The sequence below is a fragment of the Vipera berus genome (genome assembly GCF_964194415.1).
Source record: "Vipera berus genome assembly, chromosome: 7".
NCBI classification, from domain to species: Eukaryota; Metazoa; Chordata; class Lepidosauria; order Squamata; family Viperidae; genus Vipera; species Vipera berus.
In genome coordinates, this window is record NC_138209.1 from 75,833,093 (window position 1) to 75,850,592 (window position 17,500).

Genomic DNA, 17,500 nt, shown 5'->3' on the forward strand with positions numbered 1-17,500 from the left:
AATGGTCACTAAACAAACCGTTGTAAATTGAGGACTGCCTGTCTTTGCAGCCATGTTGTGACGCGGTGAGTTCACAAAGCTTAAGCTCTCCTCTTGTCGTGCAGAAAATAAGGCCGAGAAATGAACAGAAGGAGAATGAACTAATTGTGTCCATCCTGAGAAGCATGTATGAAGAAAAGCAGAAGGATCACGTCCACCTGGGGGACATTAAACAGGTCTGCCATTTTCTTTCTCCGATATTGGTTTCGAACGACAAGAAAATGGGGGAAATGTTTGTCTAACAGCAGTCGCGTAGGAGAGCAGGACTCCCATTTTTTATTTTATTTTTTATTTTTTTTAAAAAAAGGTGGGTGGGGGGGTGCTACAACCTTTGAGGAAATAGGAATTGGAAAATTGCTGTGCCCCGATGATTTTGCAAATAGAAAAAATTCGATGCAGAGCTGGGAGACGTTTACGAGGGCGGCTCAAATCATGCCAGAGTCCCCCAGATTTTAAACCAGCTTTGAGAAATGCAGGGTTTAGGAGGAAGCAAATACGATACACGGTGTCTCCGAGACATAAAAATAATAATAATAATTAAAGCCAAAATGGGTTTAATTCCTTTGGTTTACTCATCTGACGAGCGAAGCTGAAGCGGCGTTTGTTCATTTTTTTTCAAAATTTTCTTCGTTTTTAATAAAGATCATTTCTTTGCCCGCTATCAAACTGCTTTTTTTTTTAAAGCTATCATTTCGGGTTCAACATTTTTTTTGCTGAAAACTAAATAGCACCTTAACATTTTGAATTAGACGTATAATGCCAGTTCAGAATTAAAAATGGTTTGGCTACACCGGCCTTTGATCTCTCATTGGCTAAGTTTTCTTAAGATGCTCCCCACCCCGCGCGAAAAAAATAATTTCTATTCTTTATTTTGTACGTTGCTGCTGATTGTATAACTATGCTAAACAGTTGCCGAGAAAATGACCAAATAAGGACTAATTAATCTATCTGGAGGGTTTTTGTGAAGTCTTTTTCATTTTTTGATCAGCTTTCCCTCCCCGCCCCCCCCCCCGCCCCCCCCCCCGCAACTACAGAAATATCCACTGGGAGAACAGGGTGGGAAAACGCAATCAAAACATGAACACTATTTTTTGGGGGGGTGGGAAAGGACTCCCCGTTGATTTATCGTTATTTTCTTTTCAAATGCGTTTGTGATCTTAACCCCGCTAGACCACGCAATCTTCTGTAGAAGCCCTGGGAAACGAATTGCCGAACAACACAACTCGCTTCAAGCTTGACGCGCTGAAGAACAAAGCCAAAAGGTCACTCACAGAATCCTTAGAAAATATTTTATCTCGAGTAAGTCTCTTTCCATCGCTTGCATCCAAGTGTTGCCGTTTGGAGGGGGGGGTTTGAAATCGAGAGTTATGGAAAATATATATATATTTTTTTGCTATCAAAACAAACGACCGGGTACAGTAGTGGCCAAAATTGTGGAAACCTTTTTTGGGAAAGTGTAACAGTAGAAATGGCCTCCTTTTGGTGAAGTTTCCAAACGTTTTTCTTCTAATTTCTTTATAACTTGTAGCCTCGCTCACTTAATAATAATACTATTTTACATCTGGGCGACCGGTTAACTCTTTGCACCGTTACTTTAATTTTATTACGTTTTACAAGCTCACTAAATGGAAGAACACAAAGAAAACCCAACCAACTCGATAGCCATCCCATAACACACTGACAAGTGTCCTCCTCTCGGCTTTAATACATGACATCCATCACTGGATCCCACTGTGATCTGATTGGCTCATTGCCAAACCAAGATGACACCTGATTGGCTCTCTAAACGCTCGTGCTCATTGGCCACAATCGGATGAAGGAAAGTTACCCGATATCGACCTAAGCAAGTTGCGCTTCCTTTTTCTGGTTATTTGGCTATCACTTTTCATAGAATAAAGGCAAAGGCAAAGGTTCCCCCGCACATGCGTGCTAGTCGTTTCCGACTCTAGGGGCTGGTGCTCATCTCCGTTTCAAAGCCGAAGAGCCAGCACTTGTCCGAGGACGTCTCCGTGGTCATGTGGCCAGCATGACTAGACGCCAAAGGCGCACGGAACGCTCTTACCTTCCCACCGTAGTGGTCCCTATTTTTCTACTTGCATTTTTACGTGCTTTCGAACTGCTAGGTTGGCAGAAGCTGGGACGAGTAACAGGCACTCACTACTCTGTTACGCGGCACTCGGGATTCGACCCGCCAAACGGCCGACCTTCTGATCGACAGGCTCAGCGTCCTAACCCACTGAGCCACCGCGTCCCTTTTTCATAGAATACAGTACAGATAATGGAACAAACTATATTGCATGATATTCCTGATTAAATTATCTTTCCATTGATATATAATTTTATGGTACTACTCCGCCCCCCAAAAAAAGTGGTGTTATTAGCCATCAAACCTCAAAAATTACACTTTTCCCAAAAGGTTTCACAATTTTGGCCACTAGTGTATGTGTTTAAAACGACGGAAATAACGAACGACGGGTTGCGAGTATCCCACTTGTTTTAATGGGATGCCAGACAGTTATTTGCCCCTGTTCAATATTTCAGACTTAACTGTTCAAGTCTCGGGAGGAATATAAATGCAAGTGCAAGGAAGTCCTTGATTTACGACCGTTTGTTTACAAAGTTGCAAAGGCGTTGCAAAAAAAAAACGACTTAGGACCATTTTTTTTCACACTTATGACCATTCCAGCGTCTCCTGGTCACGTGATCAAAACTCAGCCGCTTAGCCACTGACTCATAGTCATGACGGTTTGCAGCGTTCCCGGGGTCACGCGATCCCCTTTCGCGACCTTCTGACAAGCAAAGCCCATGGGGGAAGCCAGTTTCACTCAACCACCATGTCACTAACTTAACAACCGCAACGATTCACTTCACAGCTGTGGCAAGAAAGGCCATAACATGGGGCAAAACCTCACTTAACAACTGTCTCGCTTAGCAACGTAAACTTTGGGGCTCAATTTTGGTAATAAGTCAAGGACTGCCTGCAATAGTAAGCCTGTTCTTAGCTCACCCCCACACACCCCAAATTTAATTTAATAATAATCTCGGTACCGCTAGAACTGTTCTGTACCAGCCTGCTACCGGCCTTGCAGAAAAGGCAACCCCTTTATAAACGGCAAGAGGCTGGAATACGTCTGCCAAATTTATTACAAAAACAAACAAAACACGAACCAAGATACCGGAGCTTTGAAACACTATCGGAGCGGTTGCTTTCAGCAAACCAGCCCTCCCCAAACATTCCCTTTATAAAGAGTTCAGGGCGTGGCCTCTCTTTGCCTCCTTCCGAGAAGTCCCACAGCCTTCCTCTGCTTGCTCCTACTTGACTGCCTCCTGCGTCGGGCGTCCTTGAACAGGGCCAGCTGTGGGTCATCTTCATCCACGCTGTCAGGCTCACACAGCTGGGTCTCCACCAGGTGAGAGGGGCCTGGCTGGGGGCTCTGCGGAGCCTCAAAGCCATCATCAGCAAGTTCTTCAACACCCCCCTCCTCCCCCTCATCTGAGTCATCCGACCCAACTGCCGAACCCACAGGCTGACCCTGAATCACAACAAGAACCTTTAAATTTAACAGTTTGTATTCCTCATAAGGAGGGCCTTTTATATGAATTTTCCATGTTTCTTTATATACTTACCGTATATCTTTATATTTTAAACGTATATAATATGAGGGTTTTCTTGGCAGGGAAATAAAAGTAAGAGCCTACAGGAACCTTCTGGAAGTATTGATTTGGATAGCTCCATATCCAGCACGCTGAGTAATATCAGTAAAGTAAGTGAATTGTTCAGTGTACAACCAACACAAGGAATGGAATGGCTTGCTGGGTTGCTTTACAATTTTCTGTCATAAAATGTTCCCTTGGTTGTAGCCTCCAATAGATTTATTTTATTTATTTATTTATTTATTTTATTGGATTTATATACCGCCCTTTCCCGAAGGACTCAGGGCGTTTTACAGGGTACTTAAAACACTGATACAAAAAATTAAAAAGAATTAAAAAGAATTAAATTTAATCCCTGAAAAAATATAAAAACCCCAATTAAAAACTCTCAGCCTGGGCCGGGGAGCTCGAAGAGCCAGGTCTTCAGGTCCCGGCGAAATGAACGAAGGTCGGGGGCGGTCCTAAGCTCCGCGGGCAGCTGGTTCCAGAGGGCAGGCGCACCCACAGAGAAGGCCCTCCCCCTGGGTGTTATCCGCCAGCAATCTTTAACCGGCGGCACCCTGAGAAGGCCCTCCCTGTGAGAGCGCACTGGACGAAGGGAACTTGATGCCGGCAGCAGGTGTTCCCTCAGATATCCCGGACCCAAGCCATTAAGGGCTTTATAGGTCATCACCAGCACCTAGCGGTGTATATATATATATATATATGTTAAATATTTGTCAAGTCTTTTGAATACGCCTTGCTAATTGGCCTAACTCAAGGCTATCCACAGGCTATAGTCACAACTTATGACAGCTCATTATTTGTGTAAATTATTCAAATTGCTAATAAAGAATTTAGGGAGGCTGATATGATCATTTCGAACTTCTTATGTTCTCATCAGTCAGTCATACCCTTTTTATCTGAGATATATATATATATGTATATGTATATGTGTGTGTATATATATATTTATATATATATAAATCGTTTGATCCTAAAGGTGCAACTAACTTAACAAATGTTTTCCTTAGCAGAAACTATAAAAGAACTATTATGAAAGACCCCCCTGGAAGCACATGGGAACTTAATTCTTCCTCTTTTACAATCTATGGAAACCTTTCTGCCTGATTATCAGAGTAACAGAAGGGACCTTGGAGGTCTTCTAGTCCAGCCCCTTGCTCAAGCAGGAGACCCCATGCCATTTTAGACAAATGGCTGTCCAGTCTCTTCTTAAAAACCACCACTGGTTGTTGTTGTTGTTAGTTGCGAAGCCGTGTCCGACCCATTGCGACCCCATGGACAACGTTCCTCCAGGCCTTCCTGTCCTCTACCATCTTCTGGAGTCCATTTAAGCTCACGCCTCCTGCTTCAGTGACTCCATGCAGCCACCTCCTTCTCTGTCGTCCCCTTCTTCTCTTGCCCTCAATCTTTCCCAGCATTAGGCTCTTCTCCAGTGAGTCCTTCCTTCTCATGAGGTGGCCAAAGTATTTGAGTTTTAGCTTCAGGATCTGGCCTTCTAAAGAGCAGTCAGGGTTGATCTCCTCTAGGACTGACTGGTTTGATCGCCTTGCAGTCCAAGGGACTCGCAGGAGTCTTCTCCAGCACCACAGTTCAAAGGCCTCAATTCTTTGGTGCTCAGCCTTTATGGTCCAACTTTCACAGCATAAATTGCAACTGGGAAGACCATAGCCTTGACTATACACACTTTTGTTGTCAGGGTGATGTCTCTGCTTTTTAGTGTGCTGTTTAGATTTGCCATGGCTTTCCTCCCCAGGAGCAAGCGTCTTTTAATTTCTTGGCTACAGTCCCCATCTGCAGTGATCTTGGAGCCCAGGAAAATAAAATCTGTCACTACCTCCATTTCTTCCCCATCTATTTGCCAGGAACTGAGAGGGCCGGATGCCATGATCTTGGTTTTCTTAATGTTTAGTTTCAACTCAACTTTTGCACTCTCTTTCTTCACTTGCAACAAGAGGCTCTTTAGTTCCTCTTCTTAAAAGCCACCACTGGGGGAGGTGCCAAAGGTGCTTTTTTTCAAAAGGCCATTGGACTTTGTTTTTCCCTGAAGATGTTTCGCTTCTCATCCAAGAAGCTTCTTGAGTTCAGAACAGAACTGAAGAAGCTTCCTGGATGAGAAGCGAAACATCTTCAAGGAAAACAAAGAAAGTCCAGCGGCCTTTTGAAAAAAGCACCTCTGGGACAATCACAACCTGCATGACGGAGAATGTCTCCACAGACACTTCCAGTGATGGAGCACCTACAACTTCTGGAGGCAAGTCGTTCCACTGGTTAATTGTTCTGTCTCCATTCGATATTTGGTCATTCCAAGCCACCAGATATTCTAGCGTTGAAAACCACAACCATTTTAAATGTCCTGTTAGAACAGGGGTGTCAAACTCAATTTCATTGAGGGCCACATCAGCACTGCAGTTGCCCTCAGGGGGCCGGGTGGGTATGGCCTGGGTGGGCGTGGCCTACTGGGTGGGCGTGGCTAGAGTGCGTATGGCCTACTGGGTGGGCGTGGCCAGCTCTACAGCGTTCGCATCAAGGGTGCCTATGGGGGCCTGGGCAGGAGTGGGACAGGGTCTCTGGCAGGAGGAGGGTCTCTGGGCCAGGGCCAAGGCAGTGGGGGCCATTCCCTCACTGTTTCCAGGATGGCTTCGCGGGCCACATGAAACCACTTCGCAGGCCGGATCCGGCCCCCGGGCCTTGTGTTTGACATGTCTGTGTTAGAACATGGAGTTGATCCATCGAATTTTTATTAGTTGATCAGAATATAAAAATACAAAAGGAAATGAAAACGGGGGAAATAGGGGAGAAAAAAGGGAAGAGGAGAAAGTGTAGGGTTAAAAAATGGATGATTGGTTTGGAAAAAGTGGCGGAACCACCAGAGATGCCTAACTTGACTGCTTTACTCTAAAGAAAAGGACACATCTAACTCGGCTTCCACTTGGAAACCACTTCTGGATTTGGTGTTTGAGATGGAAAAAAAATAATAATATGGAACTTGGATCTGGTTTTTGCTGAATTGATCATGCCCAGTTTTGTTCCGCTCGACAGGATACGTCTGTCAGTGACCAGGAAAATCATTTCGTTCCGGAGAGCCCTCTAAAACCAAACGGATCCGTGGACAATCTTGACCTTCTCTCCACCTCGTCGGAAGGACCATCTGAAGAACATCCTGCCCAATCGGCCTACCAGGGCTTCAGAAGGCGCGCCAACACCCTCACCCACGTCCCTTTGGAGATCCAGGAGTCGTCTGAATCGGCCGAAGCGTCTCTGTCTCTTTCGCAAAGAAAACTCCTGAGGTACCATTCCATGACCACAGAAACTCCAGACCACCAAAAGTAAGATTACATTCCTGGCAAGGGAAGGGAGAGGCAGGGGGAGAAAATGTTTGCAGGTATGTCCGCCTTAGGCCAAGGAGAAGATTCTTGGGCTCCATTCGTGGTCGTTAACCGCAGCATGGACTCTCGATCTGAAATGTTGAGATGACGTAACGGCGTCTTCTTTCCCTGAGAAGGTGCTTTATGAATGCATCTCCTAAGTCCTCTTTATTAATCATTGAATTTGTCATCCTGATTAACCATTAATTGGGTCAGGGAGCAGGCATCCATCTTCTGTGATCCACTAACAGCACTAAATTGGTCCTAGGCAAGAGTTAATGGAAATCGAGAGGGGGTTGGACTTACAGCCTTTATGAGTATGTAAGGATTCTAGGCTTGATTCCCCTCTTGACTCCACCACCAATCTCTGCCTCCTGTTCTCCTACCCATTAGCATCTCTTATTTGGTCTTACAATGTTAAAAAAAAAAGATGTTGAGGCCCTAGAAACAAAGCAGAGAAGAGCAACGAAGATGGATTACTACTCCTTGCCCTTTTTTATTTATATATAAACTAGCAAACTGTGAAATTGTGTTTTGACGGGATGATCTGTGTTTGTTTACGCCGACGTTCATTTCACGGCCCTCTGCATGCTTTTTATGATATCGTCGCGTGCGGAATGCAAAACTAATGCAACTGCATCCTCTCTTCGCTAATTATTATTAATTTTTCCCCTGCACTTTTCCGTGTCGGTGTAACCTTCCTCTGAAATACTGGCAACCCTCAATTTACAGCTGTAATTCAGCCCAAAATTTCTGTTGCTAAGCGAGACGCTGGTTAAGTGAGTTTGGCTTCATTTTACGACCTTTCTTGCCAGAGTTGTTAAGTGAATAACACGGTTGTTAAGGTGAATCTGGCTTCCTCCATTGACTTTCTTTGTCAGAAGGTCGCAAAAGGGGATCACATGACCCCAGGGCACCACGACCGTCACAAATACGAGCCAGTTGCCAAGCATCTGAATTTTGATCCCGCGTCCATGGGGACGCTGCAACGGACGTAATGTGAAAAATGGTGGTTACCTTTTACACTAAACAAATTATTGTGACTTGAGGGCTCCCTGGGGCTTTTCTGGAAATGCTGCAAAATGGGATGTAAGCCAGCGCCAATTTTATTTCTCACCCTAAAAGAGACACGTCTAGGATGAGTTGTTAGCAGTGAAAAGGAATTCAAAAGAGGGAAGCGAGAATTCCGGAATACGACCGTTTCGTTGTCCGCTTTTTGAACCTTGTCTCTCTGCTTTTCTCCTTCTAACACCAGATTTTTATCACAGTGGTATTTCCAACCAGACAGGGCTTGTTCAGTAAAAGGGGGGCTGTTAGTTAGCCTTTGATGTCAGCGACGTCAGCTTAAATCTTATTTAGGACACATAAAGTTGCCTTGCTTTGGTTTTCTGGAGAAGGTTGTGTTTTGCTTGGTTCTGTTTAAAATCCTTCAAAGCTCCCGTTTCATGAGCTGAAACGGGTCGCTTCAAACACCGTACTCGATCGGTGAGAGAAAGTATTTGGAGTTTTATTGTGACCCACAGCATCCTTTGAACGTCATCTGTGTGCTATTAATAGATTTTAAAAAACTCCCATTAAACAAAGATGGCGCAACTCGATCTACTGCGTCACGGCTTTGGGGACCACCGTCCCTATTTTTGTCAGGAAAAGGAGGTGAGAAATCAGCCCGTTTAAGGGAATAAGTTGCATCCGATGTTCCAGTCAACGAGATGACGTTCAGGTGTGGGTTTGAGGGCCCTTCTCTTCTTAAAAAAAGACACACAGACATTTTTGTCCTCGGTAGCTAACATCTCTGAATACAAACCCAAGAAAGAGAGTTCATCAAGTGACATTCCCATTGATCCAGGGTTAACATTTGGATTGCAATGGTTTTCAGTGTTACTGAAGCTTGTGCACGTCATTGGGGTTGGTTAGAAGTTGGCGTTGGCGCTGGTTGTGTGGTTTGTCACCATTTCGCAGGAGCTCCTGATGGCTTATTGTGTCGCCCTCTTAACACAACCAATGTCCTCGTGGTACTGAGAATGAACATGGCATTAAAGCCGTAAGCAGCAATACCTGCCCTGCGCATTAATGTATTCTCTCTGCCTCTCTTTATTCTGACCCTATCAGTGTCCTGTACGTGATGAATAGATCCGTAAGAGGCTAAGGTCATAGTAGAAGAAGCCCATTTCAGTCAAAGGGCTTTGAGATGCTTCTTGATGCCACTTTCTGTGCGTAGAGGTCCTACTCTTAATTAAAGGGCTTCAGTTATACCTTTATTTTTGTTTTCAGCCTTTACGTATGCATATACTTTATCTGACTTTTTTCCTTCCTTCCTTCCTCCATCCATTCATTTCACCTCCCTCTCCTTCCTCCCCTCTCTCTCCTTCCATCCATCCATCCACCCATCCACCTCATCTTTCCTCTTCTCCTCGCCCCCTTCCCCCCTCCCCCCTCCCTCTCTCTCTTCCTTCCTTCCCACCCTCTCTCTGCTTCCTTCCATCCATCCGTTATCTCATCTTTCCTCTCCTCTCCTCTTATCTTCTTACCCCTTCCCCTTTCCTTTCTTTTTACCCTCTCTCCTTCCTTCCATCCATCCACCCTCCATCACATCTTTCCTCTCCTCTCCTCTCGCCTTCCTTCCCCCTTCCCCCTCCTTCCTTCTTTTTCACCCTCTCTCTCTCTCCTTCCATCCATTCATCCGTCATCTCATCTTTCCTCTCCTCTCCTCTCTCCTTGCCTTCCTTCCCCCTTCCTTCCTTTTCACCCTCTCTCTCCTTCCTTCCATCCATCCATACTCCATCTCATCTTTCCTCTCCTCTCCTCTTCTTCCTTTCCCCTTCCCCTTCCTTCCTTCTTTTTCACCCTCTCTCTCTCTCCTTCCTTCCATCCATCCATCATCTCATCTTTCTCCTCTCCTCTCCCCCCCTTCCCCCTCCTTCCTTCCTTTTCACCCTCTCTCTTCTTCCATCCATCCATCCACCCATCCTTCATCTCATCTTTCCTCTCCTCACCCCCCTTCCGCCCTCCCTCTCTCTCCCCCTCCCTTCCTCCTCCTGGAATCCCCTTGTAAAAACGGACCATGGCTGCCATGGCTGCCAGCAGCGCTAAATCTTCTCCTAGTCAGCCATCCCCCACTTCTGCCCTGCCTCCTCCAGCTCGGCTTCATTCCTCTGCCTCCTCGCCCAATTTCTTCAAGCGCACTAGGCATAGGTCAAGCGGAGAACAAGGCAGACATGCCATCTCAAAGAGGTGAGGAGAGATCCCTTGTGTGGGTGTCTGTGGGTGTGGGTGTAGCTGGCCGTCTATCAGTTCATCAAGATCTTCCACTGAAGATATTTGTACCTTGCAAAGGAAAGTCCTAAATTAAACTGAAATAAGTCGGGGGACTGATTTCAGGCCCACAGGAAAATAGCCCTATCTTGCTACTGTGATGTAGCTCTTAGTTAATTAATTAACTACATGGCATCTAGGAAGAGAGGGACACGGTGGCTCAGTGGGTTAGGACGCTGAGCTTGTCAATCAGAAGGTCGGCAGTTTGGCAGGTCGAATCCCGAGTGCCGCATAGCAGAGTGAGCGTCTGTTACTTGTCCCAGCTTCTGCCAACCTAGCAGTTCGAAAGCACGCAAAAATACAAGTAGAAAAATAGGGACCACTATGGTGGGAAGGTAACAGTGTTCTGTGTGCCTTTGGCGTCTAGTCATACCGGCCACATGACCACGGAGACGTCCTCGGACAAGCGCTGGCTCTTCAGCTTTGAAATGGAGATGAGCACCGGCCCCTAGAGTCAGAAACGACTAGCACGCATGTGCGGGGAAACCTTTACCTTTACCTTTATCTAGGAAGAAATAAAATAAAACTTTGCATAACTTATCCAAAGTCTCAGGTTAAAAGAAGCATCAGCTCAGCCCGTTCCAATATTATTATCATTGATTGGGTGTGTGTGAAACCACAATCTCAATTGATCCTTATTGGTTTACATCAAGGGTCTTCAAACTTGGCTCTTATATGACCGGCAGACTTCAACACCCAGAATTCCTCAGCCAGCGTGCTTTGCTGAGGAATTCTGGGAGTTGAAGTCCACAAGTCATAAAAGGGCCAGGTTTGAAGGCCTTTCCCAGAATTCCTCAGCCAGGCACCCTGGCTGAAGAATTCTGGGAGTTGAAGTCCACGAGTCATAAAAGGGCCAAGTTTGAAGACCCCTGGTTTACATAATATGTGTCATTAATTTTAACCCACCCTCCGTTCAAAATTGAAACAAAAATTAGGACATCTTCAATGGAGGCAGGAGACTTTCTAGCACAGATACTCCTCCTTTACACCTGGACTCATCTTACAAGATTCCTCCACCCGGCCTTCTTATAGCCTTGCTTTCAGTGTTGATATAACACACCGTTCAAAGAAAATCACACAGATTTGTGATTTCACAGCCTTTCCTGAAAATGGAACGAGCCTCTAGTCTAAGCAGTTACCTTAAAAAAATAAAAAAAATAAAATTATACAGGTGACAGTGTTAGCCTTTGCTTTGTTTCCATTCCTGCGAATTCTTTCATTTTTCCTAATTTGTTGCTTGTCCCTTTGTCGTTTCTTTCGTTCTCTCTCTCTCCGTGCCCGTTTTGCCCGCCACGCTAACCTTCTCCCCTTCTGAGCTTGACTTTCGAACCACGTTCAGCACCTCCTACCGTTCTTCTCTCCAGCAAAAGCTCCACTCCTCTTCTGTACCCAATTTCTTAAAATTCCTGGCTCCTGTCGATGAGAATGCCGCCTCCGATTTTAGGAAGTCCACCAGGTAGGGAATCTCTGGCTCAGAAAGATCCCTTCGGATCTGGGGTTACGATTGCGGTTCAAGTGAGAGAGAAAAAAGTCTTCCGATTGAGATCAGCCAGCAGCTCCAGGTTGCGTTCCAAAAATGGCTGGCTATTGCTTTCTTCTAAGATTTGGGTCACAGCTTGTGGGATGGTGGGGAGGTCTCCTCTTCAAATGCAAACCGAAACTGACCACATTTAGCTTTTTCTTTTTATATATAGAGAGACAGAGATAGAGAGATTTTATTAGTTTTTATAGGGTTAGGGATAAAGTGGGGTCGGGATTAGGGTTGGGGGATGGGTTTTTTCCAAATAACATTTTCAATCTTTAGCAAACAGTCTAATGTCTGGGTACATGTATTTAACTAACAGTACTAGATATAGTTAATTACCATAAGCGATATGTTAATTGATGCTAATATCTATTCAAAATTACATATCACGTTCCTTTCTCTCCGACTCGTTTTTCTGGCCATTGATAGAAGTTATCCCCCCCGTTCTAAAATACGCCGAGTCTTCTTTCTCTTTAATCTTTAAAGTCAATCTGTCCATTTCTGCGCACTCTAAAATTTTCTCAGTTGGTATTGCTTCAGTTGGTAAGTTTTCATTTTTCCAATGTTGGGCAAATGCAGCTAATACGGGTAGTATTAGATATCTGCAGTCTTTCTCATAATTGGCTCCTATCATCCCTAACACAAATAATTCTGGCTTAAAGTCTTATTTGTTTTTAAGTCATTTTCTCCAACCCTGAATGTATTTTAACCGAAAAAACTTTTTGCTTTGGGGCATGTCCACCCACATTTAGCTTTTTCAAGGTTCTGGCTCTAGGATATATCACGATTCTGCTTTGCAATGATGGCGAATATCTGTATCTTGGGTGTAGGATGAGGGGGAATCTTTTGTCCTCCAAGCTTGTGGGTTGGTTTCCAAATGTTTCGTTAACAGTTTAGGTGACATCTTCAGTGGAGTTTAGAGCATGGCAAGTGTCGGTGTGAGTGTGTCGAGTGAGGGTCTTCTGGTGTGAGTCATCAGTGAGTGTCTTGTGATGAGTCTTGTGGTGGAGAGGTTACATGAGGTCAGGGTCCTTGGGAGGTGAACTGCTGGTGGGGCCATCACCACAAGCCTCTCACTGATGACTCACACCTGACCCATCGCAAGGCCCTCACTTGACACACCCACACCTGAAGCCCTTATAAGCAGGAGAAGACGGGCATTGAAGTCCCACAAACTCGGCTGAAGGTGTGACCCAGCCTGGTAGTGAACCGTTTGGAAATCAACCCACAAGCTCGTAGAACGAATCTTCACCCTCATATGATTCTTCTTATCTAGTCATGAAGAAGGCTGGGGGAGTTATCCAACACCCCCACTTGGGAGGTCCATGGGGAAGAGACCAAACACCCAGTCTTCTTGATAATGGCTTCCATGCTTTGGGATACTCGGCTGCAAGAACCATGTATGGTTTCAACTCTCTTCTTGCTTAAAAAAAGCCCCAGATGCTGTAAGAAAAGGAGTGGCAGAGCCTAGGGGGGTGGAGTCAAAAGAGGAATCAGCCTAGTAGTCTCTAGTAGTCATAAATGGACTAAGCCCAACCCCTCTTGAATTCGTTAACTCTTAACAGACTGGATCAGGGCTAGTCAACCTTGGCTCTTTTATGACTCGTGGACTTCAACTCCCAGAATTCCTGAGCCAGCCCTGCTGAGGGGAAAGGGAGAAGTTTCCAAGCTGAGCCATGCTGGCTCAGGAATTCTGGGAGTTGAAGTCCACGAGTCATAAAAGAGCCACGGTTGCCTACTCCTGGACTAGACCAATGTCCCAACTAACAGTCAGCATTATTTTGGCACTACATAAGAATTAATGGAATTTAAGAGGGAGAATTTATGGGAATGTACAGACTCCAAGCTGATTCCTCTTTTGACTCCACCCCCAGGCTATGCCACTCCTTCTTCTCCTGCAGATATTATTTTATTCTAATAGGACTGACCCAGCAGAGTTGTTGGTCAGCCACGTTTTCTTTCTGCCTGTTTTGCAAATTAAATTATAGAGAATAAACAAAATAAATGTACGTGTACCATATCTTTATTATACATTATTGATATTCATTGTTTATCCGCTGAAATAAGAGTAGGTATTTAATTTCTAGGATCATGGAAGGATGATGATAGAAGATGCACATTTTATGATATAAGATGCACATTAACTAGCTTTTGATGATAGCTATTTATGAATAGACATGTAAGATCCATCCAAAACTTCACTTGAAGGAGCTGACCCAAAGGCTTTGATTTTCACGGGAAAGCATCCAAAGAACATTTTGCCGTGTTTGCAATTAGGGATTGAGTGGCGCTCCAATCTCCTGTGAAATTGGGTGCCATTTTTTTCCCCTTGAAAATGCTGGGTGGAGGGAATATCTTAACGGTAGGAGAAAATGAGCGCGGAGACTTGATCCGAAGGAAGCGGATGGATTTTTTTTGAAAAGAAGCTACTCATACATTGGAGAGGACTACGGAGATTCCCAATCATCCAAGTCATGGTTGTCCCAAGTGGTATTTTTTCAAGAGGCAACTGGACTTTATTTTTCCTGGAAAACGTTTCGCTGCTCACCCAACATAGGAGAACAAACCCACCAGGGCAAGATTCAGCAGTCCGTCTGCATTTGAAAGACAAAAGGCCAGTCTTTTGAAGAGAGCAAAGTCCACATTTTGGACAGAGAGGACTGCTGGTTTGAAAGAGGGGTTCAAAGAGGCCATCTAGGTCAAAACTAAACAGCCCTGTCTCAACAGAGGGGAAGGAATATGACACCACCTATCTCCAGTCTACAGCACAATCCTTTCAACAGTTCCAAGAAGGCTCCACGCCCATTTGCACCACTCAGGTGACCCTGAGGACACAGACAAACCTCCAAGTGGCCTCAATGACTCTCAGAAAGAGTGCAAAGAATATAAACCCTTCCATTCTCCACCATTCAGTCTGAAGTGAAGAAACTTCTTGGATGAGAAGCGAAACGTTTTCAAGGAAAAGCGAAAAAGTATAGTTGCCTTTTGAATTAAAAAAAACCACCTTTGGAGATATAAGTCCACACAACAAAGTTAAGTCCTTTTTTTTTTAAACAGTACGATTAACGTAATGTGCGGTCTGGCCATCAAAAGGAGAGAGACAGAGAGAAAGAGAGAAGGAGAGAGAGAGAGAGAGAGAGAGAGAGAGACAGAGACAGAGACAGAGACAGAGACAGAGACAGAGACAGAGACAGAGACAGAGAGAGAGAGAGAATTTCAATGGAAAATTTGGGAGAAGATGGAATAACCTTAACCTGTAAAATAAATTGAATACTTCTTGGGTTTAATTGCCAAGATTTAGCATGATATCAATTAGGCCAGTAGAAGAAATGCACATTATTTATTAGCATTGTATGATTTCTGGTTAACTTTCCAGACTCTGGAATCATGCATGGAAAAGAGACGAAAGTTACCTTGCAGGTTTTGCATGATGGAAACCAGAATGTTGTGAGATTTGAAAGCCCAAAATCTGATACTCACAACTCGAAGACAAGTCTGGTTAACAAAGGCAAAGATTTATTGAAAAGAAAATTGAAAATAAGAAAGAAAATAAGAAAGAAAGAAAGCGTTTGCAAACGCAGCCTCTTTAGACCCTTCCCAAATTGGATTGGGTTCAAAGAGCGCGCTGAGCAAGTTTCAAAGTAGGCATTTTATACTCTTTCACGATACACGCCATTCCTAAGAAGCTTAAGTCATTCTCTGAAGTTGTTTCCTATTTCTAAAGGGGTCCTTCTGACCATTTCCATCTATCCGTTATGATCTTATCTAGATCTTATCTCGTTTACTTGTAATTTCCACCTTGGTTGTAATTTCCACCTTGGTTGTAATTTCCCCCCCTCCGGAAGCTTTTAGCAAGTCCTTGCTGATTACCATTTGTGAGTTCTCTGTCTGAGCAGGAAATAAGATAGCCCCACCCACCTCTTAGTGTTTCATTTGATACAATTCATTGGTGTTACATTTGATACAATTTATTGGTGTTGCATTTGATACAATTTATAAAATAATAACCTTTATTTATTTTCCTTTAATTTCATTCCTAAGCCACATACCCTACAAAACACAAAAAGTTAAGAGGGACTCAGCCTTTTTCAGGGCCTTATTGCTCAGAATATCCGTCCCTTTGCACAAACACATCTGTGTGTCATGAGGAGCAGGGAGGATAACGATAAACAGCGTTATTCTTTCTGACTGGTTTTGACCATTCAAAAGCCCCGGTATTGAGTGATTCCTCTCCAGAAAGCTCACGGTTGAAAGAACTAAGCCGAGTAGCGTTCTCTTTTCAGTTTTAATTTGCTGTCCAGCCTCTTTTTAGAGAATTTGTATCTTTCGGTTTCATCCGAAAAACAACATGCCTTGCAATGGTAGCTACAGTTAATCAATCAATCAATCAATTCTGTGACTTCTAATTTTAGAGATAACAAATCCAAGCCGAATGAAGCAGATCTGGTCCCCGAGACCCCGGTGAAGGCTCGAAGACATTCTTGGAGGCAGCAGATATTTTTAAGAGTGGCGACACCACAAAAAGGATGCGATGCTGCTTCCGGTTGGCACGAAGGTAAAATCCATTGGTAGCTAAAAGGGGACGGTTTAAATGAAGGCCACAAATGAAGGCTGAGCTTCTTCCGGCAGTGTTTCTTCTAGTGCAATCAACTAGTGGAATTACCCACGTCAAAATGCAGGAAATATTGCGTCTTGCAGACACTCCTCGATTTACGACCGTTTCAGTGACCATTTGAAGTCACAACAGCCCTGGGGAAAAAGGGACTTAGGACCCCTTTTTTTCACCTTTGCAACCGTGGCATAATCCCCAGGGTCACGTGATCAAAATTCAGAGGCTCGGCAACTGGCATGTACTTATGACGGTTGCAGCGTCCCGGGGGTCACGTGATCCCCTTTTGTGTCCTCCCGACAAGCAAAGTCAACGGGGGAAGCCAGATTCGCTTAGCCACCGGCTTGCTGACTTAACAACCGCCGCGATCCACTTAACAACGGTGCGAGAAAAGGGTCGTAAAAATGGAAGGAAACTCACTTTACAACCCATCTGGCTGAGCCACAGAAATGTTGGGCTCGATTGTGGCCATAAGAAGAGGACTGCCCCACCATCTTTTGTCTTGGGCAGACATGCTGGATTTTATTTCTACCTGTTTGTTCACAGCCAGGAGATGTCTCACCCTGTCTTCTGCTTCCGATCTTTCCCTACTCCATCTAGGTCAGTGATGGCGAACCTTTTAGAGACCGAGTGCCCAAACGGCAACCCAAAACCCACTTATGTATCATCGGGTGCCGGGTGGGTGTGGCCCTTTGGGTGGGTGTGGCTGCAATGGTAACGGCAGACTGGGTGGGACTAAAATGTTCAATCAATCAATTCCAACTCTGCAAGATCTTTTTTTTTCCCCGCGAGAAGTTGAAATTGATTGATTGATTGAACCTTTTTTTTTTTTTTGGCACACGACGGCGGAGGCCTAAAGCGAAAAGGTTTTATAAAACCCAGCTGAAGGCCTGGGACTGGAGCGACGGCGTGCGTGCCCGCAGAGAGGGCTCTGCGTGCCACCTGTGGCACACGTGCCATAGGTTCGCCACCACGGATCTAGGTCCAACACCC

General features: G+C 44.8%; 1 protein-coding gene across 1 annotated transcript in view; it reads left to right on the forward strand.

The window, feature by feature from the left end:
* The window catches only part of LOC308670888 (TBC1 domain family member 1-like), a 76,766-nt gene that overhangs the window by 39,929 nt on the left and 19,337 nt on the right, over positions 1 to 17,500 (forward strand). Inside the window, 7 exon segments of the mRNA XM_081332687.1 lie at positions 105 to 215; positions 1,210 to 1,338; positions 3,717 to 3,803; positions 6,736 to 7,022; positions 10,143 to 10,292; positions 11,713 to 11,829; positions 16,311 to 16,453. Coding sequence (XP_081188813.1) covers positions 105 to 215; positions 1,210 to 1,338; positions 3,717 to 3,803; positions 6,736 to 7,022; positions 10,143 to 10,292; positions 11,713 to 11,829; positions 16,311 to 16,453 — 1,024 coding nt within the window.